This window comes from Acinonyx jubatus, chromosome A3 (genome assembly GCF_027475565.1).
Source record: "Acinonyx jubatus isolate Ajub_Pintada_27869175 chromosome A3, VMU_Ajub_asm_v1.0, whole genome shotgun sequence".
NCBI classification, from domain to species: Eukaryota; Metazoa; Chordata; class Mammalia; order Carnivora; family Felidae; genus Acinonyx; species Acinonyx jubatus.
The window spans coordinates 79756369-79778696 of NC_069388.1; the positions used below are offsets into that span (position 1 = coordinate 79756369).

The 22328-nt window shown below is 38.2% G+C and overlaps 2 protein-coding genes across 4 annotated transcripts in view; one reads left to right on the forward strand and one right to left on the reverse strand.

The window, feature by feature from the left end:
- The window catches only part of WDPCP (WD repeat containing planar cell polarity effector), a 607526-nt gene that overhangs the window by 372531 nt on the left and 212667 nt on the right, over window positions 1-22328 (reverse strand). The window lies entirely within an intron of this gene.
- MDH1 (malate dehydrogenase 1) lies at window positions 51-20425 on the forward strand. The gene is given in 10 exon segments (XM_015070544.3): window positions 51-208; window positions 5990-6088; window positions 6929-7025; window positions 9544-9719; window positions 11867-11927; window positions 11930-11988; window positions 18102-18278; window positions 18789-18902; window positions 19447-19536; window positions 20085-20425. Coding segments are annotated over 10 exon segments (1002 nt in total). The 5' UTR covers window positions 51-205; the 3' UTR covers window positions 20211-20425.

The following is a 22328-nucleotide window of genomic DNA, read 5'->3' on the forward strand; positions in this document are numbered from 1 at the left end:
AGTGTAGTTCAACAGTTGAAGGAAATGAGTTGGAGAGTGCGCCAGAATCTGGGCAGCATAAACTACAGTTCCCAGAGGGCGCTGCGGTTGGGAGCTTTTCTTTCTCACATCGCTCGCCCTCCGTAAGTCCGTTCTGCGGTAGAGGTGACCGGATTCGCGGAGGCTCGTTTTGCAGGTGCTGAAATTGTTCGCGCAGTTCCTAATCATGGTGAGTGTGGGCCCCTGCATCCTGCTTACCTTCGACCTTCGCGCCCTTGTGTGGGGTTTCTTGCACTTGAAGGACTTGTTGGGAGAGGGAGGGAGGGGACAGCCGTGCAAAGCACTGTCCTTGGAGGGCTTTAGTAAAGCCTCGAATCCTCTTTTGGGGGCTTTCGCAGTGACCCAGTAATTGGGACGGGGTTGATTTCCACCTAGGGGCTCTTACAAGGACTCCAGAGAAGTTCATCACTGGAGAGTCGCGATCTCAGTCCTGCTGCATGGCGGGGATGTAAAATACGAAGCTGCGGGTTTTCTCCAAAGCACAATTATAGGGCTTGATAAGGATGATATGGGAGGAGGGGTGTTGGATCTTAACCTCTTTTTCTTCCTTGAGCCCATAGTGTTTTTTAAAGGCTTTTCTCACAAAGCCCTTGAAAGCAGAGAGCCCTTGGTTAAAGATAGTGCTTACCAGGTGCTCCAGATTACAATCGACGTTTTCAAGAGCTGTGTTTCCGCCATATCTAATTTCACAAAATGTTATTTAAAACCTGTTCATTGATCTTTTGTAAAACCAGGAAGTGGTGCAGTGGCGGCATCACTAGCACTGATCTGTGTGTTACGAATTCTAGAGCCACTACTTTTAATATTACACAATGTAACCATCTTGTGAAGGTCTGGGTACCTAGATCACCATATTTTGTCTCTGCTGCAAGGCGGGGGGAGGGGGAGGTGAGGCAACTCTGACGTAGAAATAATCTGCATGCTGTTTGAAGGTGACATTTGACATCAGACAGAAATTTCTTCAGTACTTGTATTTATAGTTGAAGTTGTTCTTCCTCCATTATTTCCGCTGTATTTAAATGAATTGGAATTTTTCCTGAACCCGATAAGCCATATTTTCAAGGTAAGGGGATTACTACCTCCTCTACCTTTATAAGGGGCCAGTGGTGACAGCTACTAATTCTTAGTAGCTACTAACTCTTAAATCTCGGTTTCTTACTTATAATTAGTCATTTAAACGATGGTTTGGTCTCTGACCTAATAATCTTAGCAAGAATGCAGGGTACTTAGAGAACATGAGACTTTATAATTTTAGAACTGGATAGGACCTTTTAAATTCATCTTGATAAATCTGCCCTACTTCAAATCTTAAAATTGTGTTCAATGAAACCCAAAGAATTATTTGCTCAAGGTCATACACCGGTTTGCTCCCAAGGGTCTTACAGCTTTTTTCACTTTACCATATTGTGCCGTACAATTACCAAGTTATTTTGAAAATTTATTTTCAGTAGCTGAGGTTCTGGAGGCAGATACAAGTTTATACTGCAGATACAAACTGAAGTATTTTATCAGCATTTATATTACCTGATAGCTTTATTCCCTGCAATTCAGAATATTGGAATTCTAGGATTGGAAGGGAATTTGGAGATTATTTAATCTAATTTTAAAAGGTAGCCTGGTGATTGCACGCTAACAGTGGCAGAGCCTATTTAGGATTCTCGCTCCACCACCACCACCAACCTCCTTATCCCGCCCCTCGCCCCGGTCTCTCTCTCAAAATAAATAAATAAAATAAAAGTAGCCTGATGAGGTTAAATGATTTTCCCAAAGTCACAGAGAGAATCCTGGGCCCCCATTTCTTAGGTTGTTTTGCTACGCAGTAGATAAAACCAGGCCTCACCCCCAGAAGGTCACCTGGGCACCAGAGAACACAGAGATGTCCATAAGAAAAAATATTCCTGTCGGTTTCCTGAAACTGACAGCAGTCTCACGTGACTCAGTCTTCTTTCCTCCTCAGGAGAGGATGTGAACAATCATTGAGTTTAAAAGGGGCCATCTTTTGCAAGCTGTTCAAAGCAATTTTTTTTTTTAAGTGGGAATTGGGAGTGACAGCAAGAATTAACTGTATGAAGGAATCTAAATGATAGTTTGTCTTTTATATTACAGAAATAGATGTAAATTAGAAAGAAAAAAACGAATACATGGGTTTTTCTGTAGAATAACAGAAGGAGCACTTCTATTCAAGCTTGACAACTGAGACATGCACAAGCGTCTGAATCTGCAGGAAGGTCATTAGAGCCCTGCCAAGAGCAAAGACATTCCTTCTTTGGATCTTGGCTGACTGCCCAGATGTCTAAGCAAAGAATAGTAACCTGTCTTCACACTGTAACGTTGTGGAAAGTCAGCAGGAATCTCCCACCCTCCTGCTTTTCAAATGCAGTGTTGCAAAGAGCAAAAAGAACCAAATAAACACATCCTTTCCCATTTCAAAATCAAACATTCAGACACTTGACTAGGCTTCCTATCCTCTTAACAAGACAGAATTACCTATCTGTGGAAATAATTTGCTCATGGACATAGAAGGAAACTGCTGAGATGGAATTAGTAGTTGTTCACTAGTTGGCCACAACCCCTTCCCTAAGGACTGTGGTCCTGGGAACACTTTATTAGCAGCTAAAATTAATGCCTAAGATTGACTACATTACTGTGTTCTAACCATCTACCTGTAAGCTTTACAGATAGTGATACTCACTTTCCCCTTCATTTCTTATCCTGGCTTGCTTTACACTGAAGTAGCATGTGTTTATATGTTTCTTAACCCTGCACTTTCATTCATTCAACAAATATTTGTTGGACACTATTGGGCGTGCAAATTTGAGTCAAAGGTGGACCTCTCTCACTGCAAGGGGGTGGTGGTTCACAGTCCAGTAGAGAGTAACAGACATGTAAGTAGAAAAACACAGGGTATAATAGTCCTTAGAGGAAAATTTTATGGTGACAGAGACCTATAATTATAGTATTTGCTACATACTGTTCTTAATGCTTTTCTGTTAATTCCCTCAATCCTTTATAACTACCTTATTTGTTAGGTAGTGCTGTCATTATCTACATTTTACTGTGCGGAAACTGAATACAGAGAGGTTAAGTAACTTGCCGAAAACATACAGCGAATGAGTAGTAAAGTCAGGATTTAAAACCAGAACCTCTGGCTCTAGAGGCTATCTCTGTATTACACGCTGCCACCTTTCTAGCCCTTATTTTAGAAAACTGGGTTATCCTCTTGTTTCCTGCACATGGTTCAATAATGAATTCTCTGGCCTAAAGTAGTACCAAGTACATAATAAAGATTCATTAGTGTATTGTTTAATGAATGAAGTGAGATAACAGTTTATCAGTTGATTTATAAGACCCTATCATTAGAACTAGTGACATAATTTTGCCAACTATAGCTGGCTTTATTGTGGTCAGTAAGTTTCCAACCTTCTCAATGCGAGTATATACGAATAAAATATCTTAAACAAATTTTTAAAGCATGTTAGGTTTGCTTCCAAACAATTCTTTTACATTTCCAGGTTTTCAGTAGTCATTTTACAAGACCCAGCTATTCCTTCAGCAAGTATTTGAGCTCCAGCTACATGCCAGGCATTGTTGTAGGCAGTTGGAATACAAAGTAAATAAAATAGAATAAAATAAAATAAAAACAAAGCCCCTGGCCTTAAGTAGATTGCACGCCTGGGTGGCTTCTGACTTCCACTCAGGTCATGATCTCAGTTTGTGAGTTCAAGCCCCATGTCAGGCTCTTGTGCTGACAGCTTGGAGCCTGCTTCAGATTCTGTGTCTCCCTCTCTGCCCCTCCCCCACTCTCTCTCTCTCTTTCTCTCTCAAAAATAATAAACATTTAAAAAAAAAAAAAGAAGAGGGGCGTCTGGGTAGCTCAGTCAGTTGGACTTCTGACTTCAGCTCAGGTCATGGTCTCGCAGGTCATGATGAGTTCAAGCCCCACGTGGGGCTCTGTGCTGACAAACAGCTCAGAGCCTGGAGCCTGCTTCGGATTCTGAATCTCCCTCTCCCTCTCCCTCCCCTGCTCATGCTCTGCCTCTCTCTGTCTCTCAAAAATAAATAAATGTTAAGAAATTAAAAAAAAAGAAGATTGCATTCTAAAGAGAAAGGGGGAATAATTTCTTCCTCTATTCCCCTTTCCTCACCCACTCTACTTCAAGGGAAGAGGAGAAAATGACAATTAATATGTAAAGGCCATATGATAAAAAATAACCATATACAATTAGTTTTAGTATTCTTTATAAACCTAAAGTCTCTTTGGAAACAGAAGTATGTATTGTAATAAAATTGGTTTATTTGGGGAATTACCGTATTTTGTCTTTTTAGGGGTAGGGAAGGCCTAGGGGAAAAGTTGGTGAAGAGGATGGGGAAGAGACCTAGAAGGTCAAGGAATAACCTTCATAGTTACTCTCCATAGTTTTCTCCTTTTTTCTACTCATACTCTGGTCACATCTTTGGGAAGAAAGCATACATTGTCTGCTATGTACAGACTTGTTTCTCTACAACAGTTGGTACTTCTTTGAGAATTTTTTCCTTTGATTTCTATGGGTACCAAATTGCTAAGTGCTGCTGACCTTCAGAGGTTAGGGTTGGAAGGTCATCGGACATAGTCTCCTTCTATCCCAAAGACATGACTCACCTGGAAGAGAGAATTCTAAATATAAAGAAATCACAGGCTTCTTTCACCATTCGTTTCAGTGGGCCACTTCTCTCCTGCGGGTAACAATATGGGTGACACAGAAGAAGTCCATTTACCCAGCATTGTCAAGGAAAGGAACAGTTCACCTTGATTAAATGTTTCCATCTAAGTAAATGTATCCACTAAGTTCCAAACATTTTTGTTTCATTTTTGTTTAACTCTTTTTAAAAGAAATATTTCTATCTTTTTAATTCTCTGAGCTTTTTTTTTTTTTTTTTTTTTTTTTTTTAGTGACTCTGGATCATCATTTTGAATATTAGTTATTATTTTTGTCCATATGTCTGTGTTTTGTTCAGGATCTGTTAAGGTCTATAAGGCAACTTCTGTTATAACTATTCTCTCTGTACTTCTCTTTTAAAATTAATTTTCCCTTGGAATCGGGTTGTCAACTGTCACTGTATTATTTTGTTGTTATTTAATACTAAAATTTATTATAATCAAGATGTCATTTTCTTGTTTTTCTTTCTCCTTACATAAAAAATAAAGGCTTAATTTTCCTCCTTCAAGTAGTTAAGTTGAATCATGATTAGTAGTTTCATTAAAATTTTCTGATTCATTGTAAATAGAAAACTTTAGCCACTATTACTCCTCTTCCTGGTGTGAGGGTTCTATTGAGCAGGTGGGATTGGGGAGATCTGCATAAGGCTCTAGTGACTACGAGAGTTTATATCACCATATAAGGCACCTCAACATCCTTAGGCCTATTTCAGTGGCAAAATAGCCTTAAAAAGATAGATACGATTTTGTAAGTAAATCCAGGTTTACAGAGGTAAATAACACCACAGAAATAACGCAGCCAAAGGACGGACACATGTTCCAGATTTGGGCATGCTATATTTACTGGACAAGTCTGAAATAAGTTAGTCCTCTACTAAGCCAAATGGTAAGAAACTTTAAAATTTCACAGTAACTTTTGGGGCACCTGGGAGGCTCAGTCGGTTGGGCGGCCGACTTCAGCTCAGGTCACGGTCTCACGGTCATGAACTCGAGCCCCGCATCAGGCTCTGTGCTGACAGCTTGGAGCCTGGAGCCTGCTTCAGATTCTGTGTCTCCCTCTCTCTCTGCCCCTCCCCCATTCGCACTCTGTCTCTCTGTGCATTTCAAAAATGAGTAAATGTTAAAAAAATTTTTTAATTTTACAGTAACTTTTAAAGTATGTGGTTGTCTTGTTACAGAGAACATCCTGAACATCTTTAGGATACAACAGCATCTGTAAATAAGATGTTAATTAATGAGTCTCTTTCATTACAGTCTGAACCAATCAGAGTTCTTGTGACTGGAGCAGCTGGTCAAATTGCATATTCACTGCTGTACAGTATTGGAAATGGATCTGTCTTTGGTAAAGACCAGGTAGGTCTTCTACATACCTCAAATCAAAATTAGAACATTGTCAATAAACCCTGTATTTAGTTTCAAAGAAATGTTTAAATGATGAAGGAATGGGTTATCCCAATAAATGTAGTAGGCACACTGCTATGAATGTAAGTGGTATCTTACTAATATGTGCTCTTCCAGGCATTGAAAATGCTTTGTAGATCAGAACTATTCCACATACTGTATTTTGTTGACTGGGTACAGCCAGCAGGTATTAGTCAGTCAGTGGAAGGTTTTTACTAGTAACAGTAACTAGTAGAGTCATGTGGGAGAGAAAGCTACTGAATTAGGACTTCCTTGTTCGCCAGTGGTCTTTAGACACAAAATAGTTGGACAGGCAAATCTGTGTTCCAGTTTAAAGCAGGCACTCCCTATTCCAGCAGGTCTGGTTACACTAAAGTCCGTTTCTAAAGTATTCATCTATTATTTCTCTTCACCCATGGATATCAAGTTCTTCCTTCATGCCAGACACTATACTTAGCTTTTCATGAACTAAAATCAGATATACAGCTATGAACCATAAGAGTGAGTTGTGGCATGTCACTTCAATTTGGTATTTCTTCCCTGTATACTCCTTTAAAATTCAATAGTGGTGATTCCTTTTACTTTGTCTATTAGCACACTGTTGCTGGTTTTCTAGCATTCCTTTTTCTGAAAGTGGGATGATAACCTGACCTCCTAAAATAATTCTAACTAATAATGGGAATTATACACATACAGACACCAAATAAGCAAAAACTCTGCAGGAGGACTTTTTTGTGACTGAGTGACATAAGCTACACTGACAGATGCTGTCGTTGGCTATTTATTTGGCAGCCTATAATTCTTGTGCTGTTGGATATCACTCCCATGATGGGTGTCCTAGATGGTGTCCTAATGGAACTGCAAGACTGTGCCCTTCCCCTCCTGAAAGGTGAGTTGGGGTGGAGGAGAAAAGGATATTACAGTATTCTATGTCATTCAAAAAAGAGATTTTTAACCAGCCTCTCAATTAGAAACTCTTTCATAAAAGTGTTTTCGGGGGCGCCTGGGTGGCTCAGTCAGTTGAGCGTCCGACTTTGGCTCAGGTCATGATCTCGCGGCTTGTGAGTTCGAGCCCCGCGTCGGGCTCTGTACTGACAGCTCAGAGCCTGGAGCCTACTTCAGATTCTGTGTTTCCCTCTCACTCTGCCCCTCCCCTGTTCACGCCCTGTCTGTCTATCTCTCTCTCTCTCTCTCTCTCTCTCTCTCTCTCTCTCTCTCAAAAATAAATAAAGATTAAAAAAAAATTTTTTTATATAAAAGTGTTTTTGTATTTTGAGCTACAACTACTTGGTAAGATGTATATCAAGAATAAATAAGGGTAAAAGCAAGAAATAACTCGTGTCGGTTAAAAACTATGCCTTTTTTCCAAGGTGCTTATATATGATTTACCTAACTAAGCATAATATCACACAAGAGTTATACACCTGAGATTGTTTACATTATGTTGTTATTTAAAATCTATTTAACAAGTAATAGCGCCTTTAATGGAGAACTTTTGAACTCTAAGTGATGTCTTCCAAAGCCATATTGCCGTGAGGCTGGAAATTGGTTAGTCCCTCACGTAGAGTCTCAACCCACAGCCGTTATCAGATTGAGATGTAGCATAAATTGTCCTAATCGTATGCTGCATAGTTTGAAAGCCCATGAGAGTTCTGCTAAGAGCCTTTGAGAATCATTGAACTGTTGCACAAATGTAAGACAGAAGTCTTTTCATCAAATTTCACAAACGTTTCATTAAAATGTTAGGTCAAGTTGTAAACTAATTTGAATATTTTTCTTTACATATACTTTATGATCTTTTTCTTTTAGTAAGGATTAATTAATATTCTCCTATAAGTTCACACAGAACAAAATATATGCACACTCAAGAGAAACCATGCTCAGAATTCATATGTCTGTTCAATAGACATTTACTAGAAGGAGTACTCTGCTGCCTAAATCATGTGGGTGCATATTGTATAAGAGTGCAAGCTATTCTTCTGGCTCTCTTTTCTTTTCTTTTCTTTTCTTTTCTTTTCTTTTCTTTTCTTTTCTTTTCTTTTCTTTTTTTAAATTGAAGTATAGTTGACACACAACTCACCCTCTTTTTCCAAATCAACTTTATTGCATTGTTGCATTTTTATTCCTTTCTCTGCTGAGTTCCTCTGCTCTGTCTAATGGGTCTAGTTAATAGCTTGTCCCCGATCAGCTGTGAACAGAGAGGGAAAGTTCTGCAAATAAGGATACATGTCACAGAAGAAGATTCCCCCTGACTAAGTAATGTTTCTTTGTATACCTGTTGGGGGCTTTACAGCACCCTTACTGTGACACAAGTTGACCACCGTAAAAATTTACCAGTGACAATGCTGAATCCTGGTTGTCTTAGTCCATCTGGGCTACTATAACAAAAATACCATAGACTGAGTGGCTTACAAACAAAAATAATTCTCAGAGTTCTGGAGGTTAGGAAATCCAAGATTAAGGTACCAGCATGGTCACATTCTGGTGAGAAGCCAATTCCTGGTTCATAGACCACTGTCTTCCTGTGTCCTCGCAAAATGGAAGGGGTGAAGGAGCTCTCTGAGGCTTCTTTTATAAGGACACTAATCTCATTCATAACAGCTGTACCCTTCTAACCTAATCATCTCCCACAAGACCCCCACCTTTTAATACTATCACATTGGGGATTCGGTCTCAACATACGAATTTTGTGGGGGACAAAAACATTTAGTCTGTAGCACTAGTCGTGGCCTTTTTGATACTATCAACAAAGGAGAGTGATGATATATGTTCTTTAATCAAAAAACAAGTGGTGGATGTTTATTGGACTAACATAGTAGAATAGTGGTTGACCTCTGGACCAACCCAGGCTGGAATTATAGCTTCACTGCTTTTTGATGGCAGCTAATTAATCTCTTTAAACCTCTTTGTCTTCATGTATCAAATATTAAAGTTAAATTCAATAAAATAAAATTCATAGTGTTATTCCTGGCACAAAACTCCTCAATAAACATTATTTTGAATGTGTGATTCAGATCTTAGACCTTAAAGTAATTACAACGTAAAAATAGATAAATTAGTTTCTCTTTCATGCTGTGGTAGTATGAATAACAAATGTTGCTTTGAAAGTTATTATTATACCTTGTACAATCTTTGATTATAGAACAAACAGCTATAGAGTTTTTGGATTTGAAACAATTACTGAAATAGGAAAAGCAAAATAAATGTAATTTACATTTCTGCTGATGTTCTGTTTGTTGACTGTATTGTCTTTCCCTTCTTAGGCCCCTAAAACTTTAAACATTATGATATATAAATGTTAACATTTGCTACAAAGAGAAAGAAGTACTGGGTAGATGCAATGTGAAAAAGAAGACCTCAGACTTTGGTGTTTCAGTAGCTCTCCATATTTATTGCCATGTTCACAGATGTCATCGCAACAGATAAAGAAGATGTTGCCTTCAAAGACCTGGATGTGGCCATTCTTGTGGGCTCCATGCCAAGAAGGGATGGCATGGAGAGGAAAGATTTACTGAAAGCAAATGTGAAAATCTTCAAATGCCAGGGTGCAGCCTTGGAGAAATATGCCAAGAAGTCAGTTAAGGTGACCATATAGTATTTTATGGGGGTTTTCATTATCAGCATTTAAAATTTGTTTCAGCATTTAAGTGGAGGCAAAATTATTTGCCTCCCCCCCCCCCGCCCCCCCAGTTCTGTGCTGTGGTCAGTAAATAGAGAATTTTGCTTGATAAAACTTTTTTTCCCTATAATGTAGAAATTTTTATTTAGAGATTTTCAAATATAGTTTGCTCATTACTGTAATATGGAAATTCAGTATTAATTTAGAGACTTCTAGAGAAGGCACAGAACTTTCTGGTGCCTTTTAGCTGTGTGGAAATATTTGTTCAGAATTTGGATTTGTGATTGTAGAGAGAGATGGCTGTAAGTTGCATTCTCAGCAGTGAGAGGTGTGTCTTCTAAAATGCTCAGATTTTCTCAATTCAGAGGAATTTTGATATGCTTGTCTCTTGAGGAATGGAATTGGTGTAACTTCCTTTTCTCTTTGTGTTCAAGGTACTTTATTTCTAAATTTGCCTTATTATTATAATAAGACCTCTTTTACCAATTAAATATCAGTTAACTAGAACTTAGTTGTCATAGCTAAAAGGCTTACTGATTAGAGGTTTTATTGATTTTGATAGTTATTCTTCCCTGTCTTGACTTTTTTTTTCCCCCTATCCTGACTTTAAACAAAAGTAAGAGAAAATGTTTAAGATTTTTAAAGTTGCCAATTACAATGTTCTATTATAATAATATACATATATCTGAATTTTTGCTTTCTGTAGAATTCATTTCAAATAGCTTACTTTTATTTTCTATAGTCATTAATAGAAAACAGTAGAAATAAGTTGAGGAGAAATCCATAGGTCTCAAAAAATTACAACGTTGTTTGGACTGCTCCAGGCTGCTTGGAGTTGTGGTACTGCTTCCACAGTAATTAACCCCTCAGCCAAAAGTGTCCTTTTTAGGGAAATACACAGTGACACTGGAGTACTTAGGGGCATTGGGGTATCATGTCTTCAGCTTGCTCTCAAATGGGCCAAAAAAAAGAAAAAAAAAAGACTAAGGATATAGTGTATGTGTGTGTGTGTAGAGAGAGAGAGAGGAGAGAGATGGAGCAAGTTGGGGAATCTGGGTAAAAAGGATGTGGGAGGTAGTCTCTGTACTATCCTTGCAGCTTTTCGGTAAGTTTGCATTATTTCCTGGTAAGTATATAATTTTATTAAAGATTTTAATTTTTTTTTTTAACGTTTATGTATTTTTGAGACAGAGAGAGACAGAGTATGAACAGGGGAGGAGCAGAGTGAGAGGGAGACACAGAATCCGAAACAGGCTCCAGGCTCCAAGCTGTCAGCACAGAGCCCGATGCGGGGCTCGAACTCACGGACCGTGAGATCATGACCCGAGCCAAAGTCGGCCACTTAACCGACTGAGCCACCCAGGCGCCCCAAGATTTTAAAAACTTGAATGAAAAAGTCCATGGTGGATATTTCTGTATATTTTCCTATACTGTATTATAATGCAGTGTATCCTGTACCTCCCCAAATAAAAAAAAAAAAAGTAGCCTAAAGTGCTTTCTTCTAAGGATTCTTCTCCCTTCTCAGTAGGTATGGATGGGTAGGATTTGGTAATCTGTAATTTAGCAAATCCCAGTTAATTCTTAAGATTAGGCAAGATTGAAAATACTCTCAATTAATAAAGACAGATCATTGTCCTAAAGTGAACTGCTCAAGTAGAATTTCTTTCTTGGATTACTTTTATGGAAGGAAATTTTATGGAAGGAAGGAAAAAAAAAAAGGAAAATTTTATGAATGAATTGATGTCTTAGGGCCTTGGATTACTTAGGGTTTTGTGTGTGTGTGTGTGTGTGTGTGTGTGTGGCAATTAGATAAATGATTTGTCTCTGTTTTGGCACAAAACAAAATAGAAAGACATGGACCTCAGGTCTTGGACACTGTCACTTGGACAGCAACTTGTGTACATACTGGTAGCTTTCTTAAAGACACGTTTTGAGTAATTGTACCAAACACTAACAATGGGGTGGAAATACAGTAGAAACTGCAGTGGTAACTTTGCCTATTTTGTTCACACAAACTTGACACAAAGACTACATGTTACACATTCGTCAGTCCTATTCTAAGATAGTTTAGTTAATCAGTATGTGGTCTATAACGGTGCTATGCCTCCTAGGTTATTGTGGTGGGAAACCCAGCCAATACCAACTGCCTGACTGCCTGCAAGTCGGCACCGTCCATCCCAAGGAGAACTTCAGTTGCTTGACTCGTTTGGATCACAACCGAGCTAAAGCTCAGGTAGGAAAACACCTTTTAAAATCTTACGAATGTTCAACTTTAAAACCTTTTTCTCTCACTTTTAAAGTAGCTGAAACTTACTTTATTTTATTGTTTTTGTTTAGTAGGAAGCTTTTCTCATTTATTAGGGAGTCTTTAAATCTAGTCTCTTAAGGAGGCTGAGCTTCATACTTAATTTTCTCAACTATAGGGGTGCCTGGGTGGCTCAGTCGGCTAAGTGTCTGACTCTTGGTTTCAGCTCGGGTCATGATCTCACAGTTCGTGAGCTCGAGCCCCGCATCAAGCTCTGCGCTAAGAGCGCAGAGCCTGCTTGTGATCTCTCGCTCTCCCTTTCTCTCTGCCCTTTCAATGCTCTCTTGTTCTCTCTTTCAGAATAAATAAACTTAAAAAAATTTTCTTCACTATATTTCATTTGCTAACTATATTTAAAATGCTGTTCCTAATGTTCTCTTACTGTAGTAGTTAAAAAATCAGTCATTAGTATAGATAATTAACATGACAATGCATAGTTGATTTTTGTGAGATATATAGAACATTATAGAAAGAAAGATTTCAGTTTTTTGTGTTTTATGTGATTGTTTCCTTTTTCCCTATAGCTAAGCAGTCAGATTCAGATTTTTTAATTTTATATCTAATTTTATTTTTATGTCTTCTTGATATTCTACATTGTTTCCATAAAACTTCTTAATTACCACTTCTTAGCAACTAAATTTTAATTGTTCTCAAGTGCCCTTACCCCTTGGAGTCTTAGATAAATGTGCCAAGGAGTCAGTGACCAGGGTAATAACAGTAGCCTTTTAAAAAAATGAGAAGCCACGGCCAATTATCTGTACTGGTCTCCTAGGCTTTATTGGGTCTAGACAATCCTGGAACCCTTCAAAAGCCATGACAAAGTGCAGGGTTCTTGGACATAATCTCTTTCCTTTTCCTTAACACTTTTCTGACCATGCCTCCTCATAAACAGGTCATCACTGTTAGGTAGTGTATGAATTTAGTCCTTTTTCTTCATTTTTAGAAATTATTTTATGTTAGCATGAGTGGGGGAGAGGGGCAAAGGGAGAGGGAGGGAGAAATCTTGAGCAGGCTCCACACTCAGCACAGAGCTCAATACAAGGCTCATTCCCATGACCCTGGGATCATGATGACCTTAGCCAAAATCAAGAGTTGGACACTCAACTGACTGAGCCACATAGGCTCCCCGCTGTTTCTTCTAAAGAACGCAACTTTGTTGGGGCATCTGAGTGGCTCAGTCAGTTAAGCGTCCAGCTCTTGATTTCAGTTCAAGTCATGATCTCATGGTTCATGATGAGATCAAGTCCCATGTCAGGTCTGTGCTGACAGCACAGAACCTGCTTGGGATTCATTCTCTCTCTCTCTCTCTCTCTCTCTCTCTTTCTCTGCCCCACCCTCGTTCATTCTCTCTCTGTCTCTCTCAAAATGAATAAATAAACATTTTTTTAAAAAACAATTTTAGTTTCAAGAAAAGTTTTTGTCAAAAGATGGTGTGAGGTCTAAGTTGAAAAACCACTGCTTTAAACTGAGAATTGATCAACTTTCAGCTTTGGAGTACCTAGTAAGGAAGAAAAGAATTGATACTTGTTAAGCTTCTACCCTAAGCGGAATGGTCTACATGTAATTTATCATTTAATTCTTCTAATAACCATATGAGGTATGTTATTATCTGTATTTTACAGATAAGAAACCTGAAGCCCAGAGAGGTCAGGGATCCTGCCACCTAGATTCATCTGAGTCCAAACCCCTAGGTGTGTTCTTATGTAGCAGGGTCAGGTGACCTAAGTCCACTCTTACTAGTTCTGTGACCTTGAGAAAGTATATTTAAGGTATGAAATGCGATAATAATTCTGTCTATCTCAGAGGGAAGCTATGTGGATTAAATAAGATCTACATTAAGCCCTTATCATGGTACCTGTCACATAGTAAAACTAAATAAAAGTGGGTTGCTCTTACTATTAATGATTTGTAGTTAGTAGTAGTAAGAAGGATATAACCAAAAGTTGAGAAGAGCCATACCTCATATACATCTCCTTGAATATTCAATTAATTTAGAAGGCCATCCGATAACAAGCTTAAATTGCAAATATTTCCTGTGAGGCTTTAGGCTGTGAGCTGTCTTTTTCCTTACTTTTTAGCTAGAATCTGGTGGGTGGAAGGAACGGGAGTTAGTTTGAATGAGTGGAGACATTTGGGTACTACGAAACATTGTTGAATTTCTTGGCTCTGGATTGCAAGATGGTTACCTACATGCAACAGGGAAAAAGGTAAGGACCCTGACAAACTTGGTTTTCTGCTGTTTGAACTGAGGCCTTGGTGGAGGAGGACACTGGAAAATTCTGCTTACAGAGGTACTATTAAGTGACACTTTGTCCCAGTGCCTGAAACCCTTTTCCCTGTAGGGGCAAAAGTCTAATGAGGAAAGAGAAAAAAAGCAGTCTTGTTAGACTTTAACTTTTGGCACATGTTCCAGCATGTCAGTCTGGCACAGTGAGAGCTTGTAGGAAGTTTTTGAAAAAGCAGTTTCTTCCTCCCATAGAAGTTGTTAATCCAGTGAGAAAAATAACAAATGCAAAGACTATTTCATACATGAATGTTGCTAGTCTTAACGTAGTTCATTTTGGAAATCAGGGCCTAGATACCTAGTGACTGTCTAACACCTGCAGAATTCCCCTGTGTATTTGCAAACCAGAGCTGCATATGTATGCTGACAGGGTAATTTGCCAGTACAACTAGTTAGCTGGTACCAGGGGGAAGAAATTTACTGGGGCTGGAGAATCAGTCCAAAACTGTTTAACAGGTCTACATGGCAGACATGACAGCATGTAATGGAGCAAGGAAGTGCAATCCTGGATACACGTGAATTTAGACTTGCTCTGACACGAATGAAATTTAGAAACTACATCTGAAAAGTATTGGCCTTTGCTGTCCAGACAGAAATGGATTAACTCAGTAAATAAAAAAAAAAAAAAAAAAGAGGAAGTAGGCAAAGGACAAAAGAAGGAAGGAGCTTCCTGGAGGGAGGAGAGGCCTGGAAGCAGTTTGTCTTCACCGTACCCTGGAGCAGTTAAGGCTGGCATTCAGCAAAGGTATAGGTTCTTAGTTCTTGGTAACAGACATCTTAGGTTGCTTGCCCTGGGTAAATTTTCCCTTTTCTCTATGATAACTACTAAATACAAGTAAGAGCAATTCTTCCCAGGTCCAGGAAGGTCATAGCACAGAAAATGGTACTCATTGTACCTCATACCACTCTACCTCGACCACTAAGCAGATCAGTAGCTGGATTCTCTAGAAACAAGCTATCCAACTACTTTGTGAAGACTGATGTGCTTTAATAGTCCTAATACTTGCAGAACTCTAGATGAAGCAGGGTTTAGATGAGAAGTGATTTAAATGTCAGAAACAAAATTGTAAGTTAATTTTTAAAAATCATCCGATTATGGGAATGCAAACTGGTACAGCCACTCTGGAAGACAGTGTGGAAGTTCCTCAAAAAATTAAAAATAGATCTACCCTAGGACCCAGCAATAGCACTGCTAGGAATTTACCCAAGGGATACAGGAGTACTGATGCATAGGGGCACTTGTACCCCAGTGTTTATAGCAGCACTTTCAACAATAGCCAAACTATGGAAAGAGCCTCAATGTCCATCAACTAATGAATGGATAAAGAGATTGTGGTTTATATACACAATGGAATACTACTTGGCAATGAGAAAGAATGAAACATGGCCTTTTGTAGCAACGTGGATGGAACTGGAAAGTGTTATGCTAAGTGAAATAAGTCATACAGAGAAAGACAGATACCATATGTTTTCACTCTTATGTGGATCCTGAGAAACTTAAGACCATGGGGGAGGAGAAGGGGGAAAAAAAAGTTACAGAGAGGGAGGGAGGCAAACCATAAGAGACTCTTAAAAACTGAGAATAAATTCAGAGTTGATGGGGGGTGGTAGGGAGGGGAAAGTGGGTGATGGGCATTGAGGTGGGTACCCGTTGGGATGAGCACTGGGTGTTGTATGGAAACCAATTTGACAATAAATTTCATATTAAAAAAAAATCCTCCAATTACTGTAGGATTTAATTTTTTTAATGTTTATTTTTGAGACACAGAGCACTAGTGGGGGAGGGACAGGGAGGAAGGGAGACAGTCCAAAGCAGGCTCAGCACTGTCAGTGCAAAGCCTGAGCCATGAGAGATCACAACCTGAGCCAAAATCAGACACCCAACCGACTGAGCCATCCACGCGTCCCTAACTATTGTAGGATTTAAGAAACAAGTCTCAATTTTAAGGGTTATAGTGAAAGTGAACACAATTTGATTTTTATTTGCTGGAATAAATTAGGGTAAAGATGAATCAAGTCATTGCAAGCATTTTAGGTATTAGCCTTGTCCATTAGTGTCCTTTTTGGTTGGTTGGTTGGTTGGTTGGTTGGTTGGTCGGTCGGTTGGTTGGTCTATTGCTTTTTACTCTTTATTTTGGAATATAGACTAAGAAGTTACAAAAATAGTACAGAGAATCCCTGTACTTTTTTATACTGTTTAATGCCTTTAAGACCCATCCAAGTTGTTGCCTGTATCAATAGTTTACTCCTTTTTATTATTTGTGCAGTTATTCCCATTTATTTCATTATATGGAAGGACCACCATTTCTAACCATTCTTGAAGGACTTTGGGGTTGTTTCCAATTTGGGGCTATCCTTATTGTTTTTAAATCTTCTTAAATTATCAGAGTATATATCCTTTGGATGGAGTGCTTTTATTGATGTATGCAAAAGCTGTGAACTCTGGCACAGCTCTTTTTCTCTCCCATTCAACTGGTAATATGAAAGAAAGAGAAATCACCCACAGTGTTACCCTAACACATTCAGTTCTTAAAAATTTTTTCCCAAAACATTCCCTTCTGGTCCATCATAATTCTGCTGTCTTAATTAAGAACAAATTATACATGTAACTAACCATAATTTCTTTTTGCAAATTATCTTATCAGGCAATAACAAAATAAGTGAACTGATTTTGTTTATTTAAATCTTTCAAAACATAACTTTTTTTTTCCAAGTTTGTTTGTTTATTTATTTATTTATTTATTTATTTTGAGAGAGAGAAAGTGCAAGCCAGGGACGGGCAGAGAGAGAAGGAGAGAGAGAATCCCAAGCAGGCTCTGCACTGTCAGTGCAGAGCCCAACGTGGGGCTTGAATCCATGAACTGTGAGATCATGATCTGAGCTGAGGTTGGATGCTAACTGATTGAGCCACCCAGGCACCCCAAACATAACTTTCTAACCCTTTGTGTGGCTACATAGTATAATTGATAGTCATGTGACTATAAGGCATGCAGGCTCCTAGAGTCCTTTTTTTTTTAAGTTTTTTGGTTTTTTTTAAGTAATTTCTACATTCAGCATGGAGCGCCTACTCATGACCCCAAGATCAAGAGTCGCATGCTCCCCCAACTGAGCCAGCGAGATGTCCCCTAAAGTGCTTTTTGAACCTACAATGAGAAATTGTTAGTTCTGGTATCATTTTAGAGACATTTAGAGTCTTTCCTTTGGTTCCCTGTTCTATAAACTGAGGACAGTCATACTTTTGGTAATCTGAATCCCTTCCTACTCCAAAATTTCATAGGATTATTTGAAATTTAGCTAATTCATTTTTATGATATATAATAAAAATTTCCCCTAAATGTGGAGAAAATCCCATATTCTAACCTGATTCTCAGAAGTGCTGAGGAGACATCTCTAAGTAAGTATTAACAACAAAGCAAAGGTCACATTTATATATTCAAACCATATTAATCTCTTGCTGGTGTTTTATATTTGATAAACCCACTATACTGATAAGTCAGGCACAAACTGAGGTGCTCTTTGCTCTCAAATAGTCTACTTTGTAATCTTTTGGGTTCACATTTTGTTTATACAGTTGAGCTTTAGGAAATAACCAAGCAGTAAATTATTATAATAATAATTAATACTATATTATTTTGCAAATCAATATAACGTGTGTTTTCTTGAAGTTTCAGAGGCTTTTTATTTTAAGGGTTTGTCAGGCACAATTTGAAATAAAAAGCATTTGTCTAAGTAATGTGTTTGTTTTCTATTTCACTAGATTGCTCTTAAACTTGGTGTGACTTCTGATGATGTAAAGAATGTCATTATCTGGGGAAACCATTCCTCAACTCAGTATCCAGATGTCAGCCATGCCAAGGTGAAACTGCATGGAAAGGAAGTTGGTGTTTACGATGCTCTGAAAGATGACAGCTGGCTCAAAGGAGAATTCATCACAGTAAGAAAAATCTCTTAACAGCCCTACATAAAGAACTCTTGAGAAACACACCACATTGCTGACCTGAGTGTCTCTCCAAGGGATGGGGGTGGAGTGGTTCTCAAGGAGAGCAGGCCTTTCACAGTTGCTCTGGTGACTACATACTTTCTTTGCAGGTCATACACAGCCAATCTTGATCCAGTCAGATCTGATCTGTTGTGTGGCAGTCAAGATTGCTAAAATGAGAAAAAACTAAAGTTCCCTCCAGTCATCCAGTTCATCTTTATAACGAGATCCATTTCTTTATATGGAATGTAGTAAACTCTGTGTGGATTTGTAGTTTCCTTTTTTCAGAAAGACTGGTGCTTATAATTCAGATAGATTGGTAAAGCCCACACCAGGTAGTTGAATGATTTTGGAGGGGAAGACATTAAACTATGATTGCAGTCTTTCATCCCAGGATTAGCTCAGAATTGATAAAAACTCTGCTGTCATAATCAAGTAATACTGTCTCTGCCTGTCCCCAACCAGACTGTGCAGCAGCGTGGTGCTGCTGTCATCAAGGCTCGAAAGCTGTCCAGCGCAATGTCTGCTGCAAAAGCCATCTGTGACCATGTCAGAGACATCTGGTTTGGAACCCCAGAGGTGAGGACTCCGTGATCTGTACAGGCCGCTCTTTCATTTTTGGCCTCTGATGTTGTGCTGTGAAAAGAAATAACCTTGCAGTCAGGAAGGTTAGGTTTATATCCCAGCTCAGCTGCCTACTGGCTGAAAAATCTTGGGAAAGTTACTTAAACTTTGTGAACCATTTGATTATCTTTTACATGGCATTTCTCACAGGGTTGTTAAGGGTTAGATGAGATGATATATGGAAAACACCTAGCACACCTGGCGACTGTGACTTTTTTCCTAAAACCTATATTAAGGCCATAGCTTCCTCATTTAGAAAATGAGAATTCAGTTTCTCTGGCCTGCTTCTCACAAGGATTGGAGGAGTGGAATGAGATAATAACACATGGAAGTTAACCTGTCATGGAAGTGCCTGGTGATGCTTCCTTATACAGTATTGAAGTCAGGCACATAGTAAGAAAGCATTACCTGGTTTAGTTTTGTTAATTCATGTTCATTTGCTTGTGTGAACTAATTCCTAAGCACCATGAGAATATACAACGTTGATTATTGTTTTTAGGGAGAATTTGTGTCCATGGGCATTATCTCTGATGGCAACCCCTATGGTATTCCTGATGATCTGCTGTACTCATTCCCCGTTACAATCAAGGTATCGTATTTTAGGGTTATTTCCCTCTGTTCCCTTCTGGGAGAGTAGTTACATATTTTTATTAATATTGGTATGTTAGTCTAGAAAGTTGTTCTTTTACTAAGTTAGACATTTTTCTCAACTTTAAAATTGTATGAAGCACAATGTCAGGGTACTAAAAGATTGAAATTAATCTGGAAAGCAAGATTCACCTCTTGTCACTAGATGTACTTTGTTATTATGCCTCTAATATTGGATACCTACCAATAGTATCTTATTTTTATTATGACCATATGAAAGTCATTAGTTTTTTTTTTTAACGTTTGCTAATTAAATCCTCATTTAAAGATTTTTTTTTCTAGATTCAATGAGTTTTAAATCCAAGTGTTGAATTTTTACCAAAATTATATGTTAGTTAAGATCTGGATTTTGATTTGCTTCTTTAGAATCAGACTTTAAAACCGGTTACTCCTGTAGCGTAAAGTTCAATCTGAGTTGTTGCTTGCTGGAAGATCAGTTCTCATTTAATTGTAAATCTTTTATTTGCAATTGCAATTATTTTCAAACAGAACAAGACCTGGAAGGTTGTTGAAGGTCTCACTATTAATGAGTTCTCTCGTGAGAAGATGGATCTAACTGCAAAGGAACTGGCAGAAGAAAAAGAAACTGCTTTTGAATTTCTCTCTTCTGCCTGACTAGACAATCATTTTGATGTTACTAAAAGCTCCAGAGCTGAAGAATCTAAATGTCGTCTTTGACTCTCGTAACCAAATAACAATAATGCTATACTTAAATTACTTGCGGAAAAACAACACATTTGAAAGATTGTGTGCTTCTTGGTATAAATTTGTGACAGTTTACCATCATGCTGTTAGTGCTGCATTCTAAATAAAATATATATTCAAATGAAGACGACTCAGACTCTAATTTCCAGCTAACATTTCATTTCTGTTCAGAAAACAAACTTGCATGTGTCCCAGTTTAGTACTGTGATTTCTTTTTTAACCAGACAAAAGCAGTAAAGATGGAAAATGTTACAAAATAAAGCATAATTCTCTTCTCATAAACAGGATAGGAAAATCCGTCTTGTGATAATGAATCAGTCTACTGTAGAATATATTTTTAAACATCCCTACATTAGACTATTAAACACTTACATATTTTAAATCTTAAAGGTTAGTTCATGCACTGTAGATAATTTGATTTTAACATTATCTGTTAAATAGGTTGCAAAAATAGTGTTAACAGTTTAATGCCATTGGGTGAAATTAGAACAATCATTTTCGTGATGGAATGAAAAGGTAATAAATCTTCCCTTGATGTATTACCTTATAGCAGATAAGGAATAATTTACATTTCGTAACTGCTAAATGCCACAGAAATGTATGCTAGTGGGAATGTCCTCAGTCTAAGCTTCTTACTAGAAACAGTGCTATTCAAAAAAATTAGTCTTTTTTTCCAAAATTCATAAGGACCAGAGACCTCACTTTCCATTCTTATACTTAATTCATTGTACATAATAGATAATATAAATCTCTCAGGGCCTAATCTAGTGTTCTTCATGGGTGCTCAAATACCTAGTTGGATCTATTAAATAAAACTGTATCATCTTGTATTTTATATATAGAAAAGAGAAAAAAAAGCAAGTGCAAAGTGCTTTTAGAACTGTTACCAATTACGGGCTCCTGGGTGGTGGCTTAGTTGGTTAAGTGTCCCAACTTTTGATTTCGGCTCAGGTCATGATCCCATGATTTGTGAGTCTGAGCCCCACATTGGGCTCTGCACTGGCCATGTGGAGCCTGCTTGGGATTCTGTCTGTCTATAAATAAATAAACATTTTTTAAAAAGAACTTATTAATCAGATGCATAAAAATTTCATATGAATTATTTTAATTTTATATATAAGAAGTGTGAATGTATACCAGGTATTAAGTTATTCTCAGTTCCAAACACACCCTTCTATACTCTGCTTATGACACTGGATCTGGAACTCTGCAAATATTTCTTTACCAGCTGCTCCTTGAGTTAAAAACTGCTGAGAAAGGGTAGTAGAGGGAGACCAGCAGGTCTCCAGGAGGAAGGAACATAATCTTGCTCCTCCCTTTTGGCTTCTTTTATCTTTACCTTCACTCCATTTGATACATAAGCCAGAAAGGAAAACAAACAAGGCACACTTGTCTTTAGAAGTGCAATTAAGGGGCACCTGGGTGGCTCAGTTGGTTAAGCATCCGACTCTTGATCTCAGCTCAGGCCTTGATCTCAGGCTCCTGAGTTTAAGCCCTGTGTTGGGCTCCACACTAGGCATGGAGCTTACTTCAAAGGTAAGTAAGTAAAGGGGCACCTGGGTGGCTCTGTCAGTTAAGCACCTGACTTTGGCTCAAGGCATGATCTCACAGTTTGTGAGCTCAAGCCCCATGTCCAGCTCTGCTGACAGCTCAGAGCTTGCTTTGGATTATGTGTCCCTCTCTTTCTCCCACTTGTGCTCTGCCTCTCAAAAATAAACATTAAAAAAAAATTTGTTTGTAATAAGTAAATTAATTGGGCATGAAGACAAAATTTAATGCATTTTTTTAAATGTCATATGAAGAAAGAATGTATAAAAGTTCTAAGAGCTAGAACACATGATAGAACTGAAAGACCTAAAATTAAATTAATTCAATAATGTGTTCACCTCTATTTTGTCATCCATTTTGGATAAACTGGCCTATTGATTCCGTAAATTAACCTCAACAACTCCTTAAAATCAGGGGTCACGTAAACAAATGAAGTGGTCATAAGGCTTTGGAGAGATCTGGTAGATTACTTATAGCAAT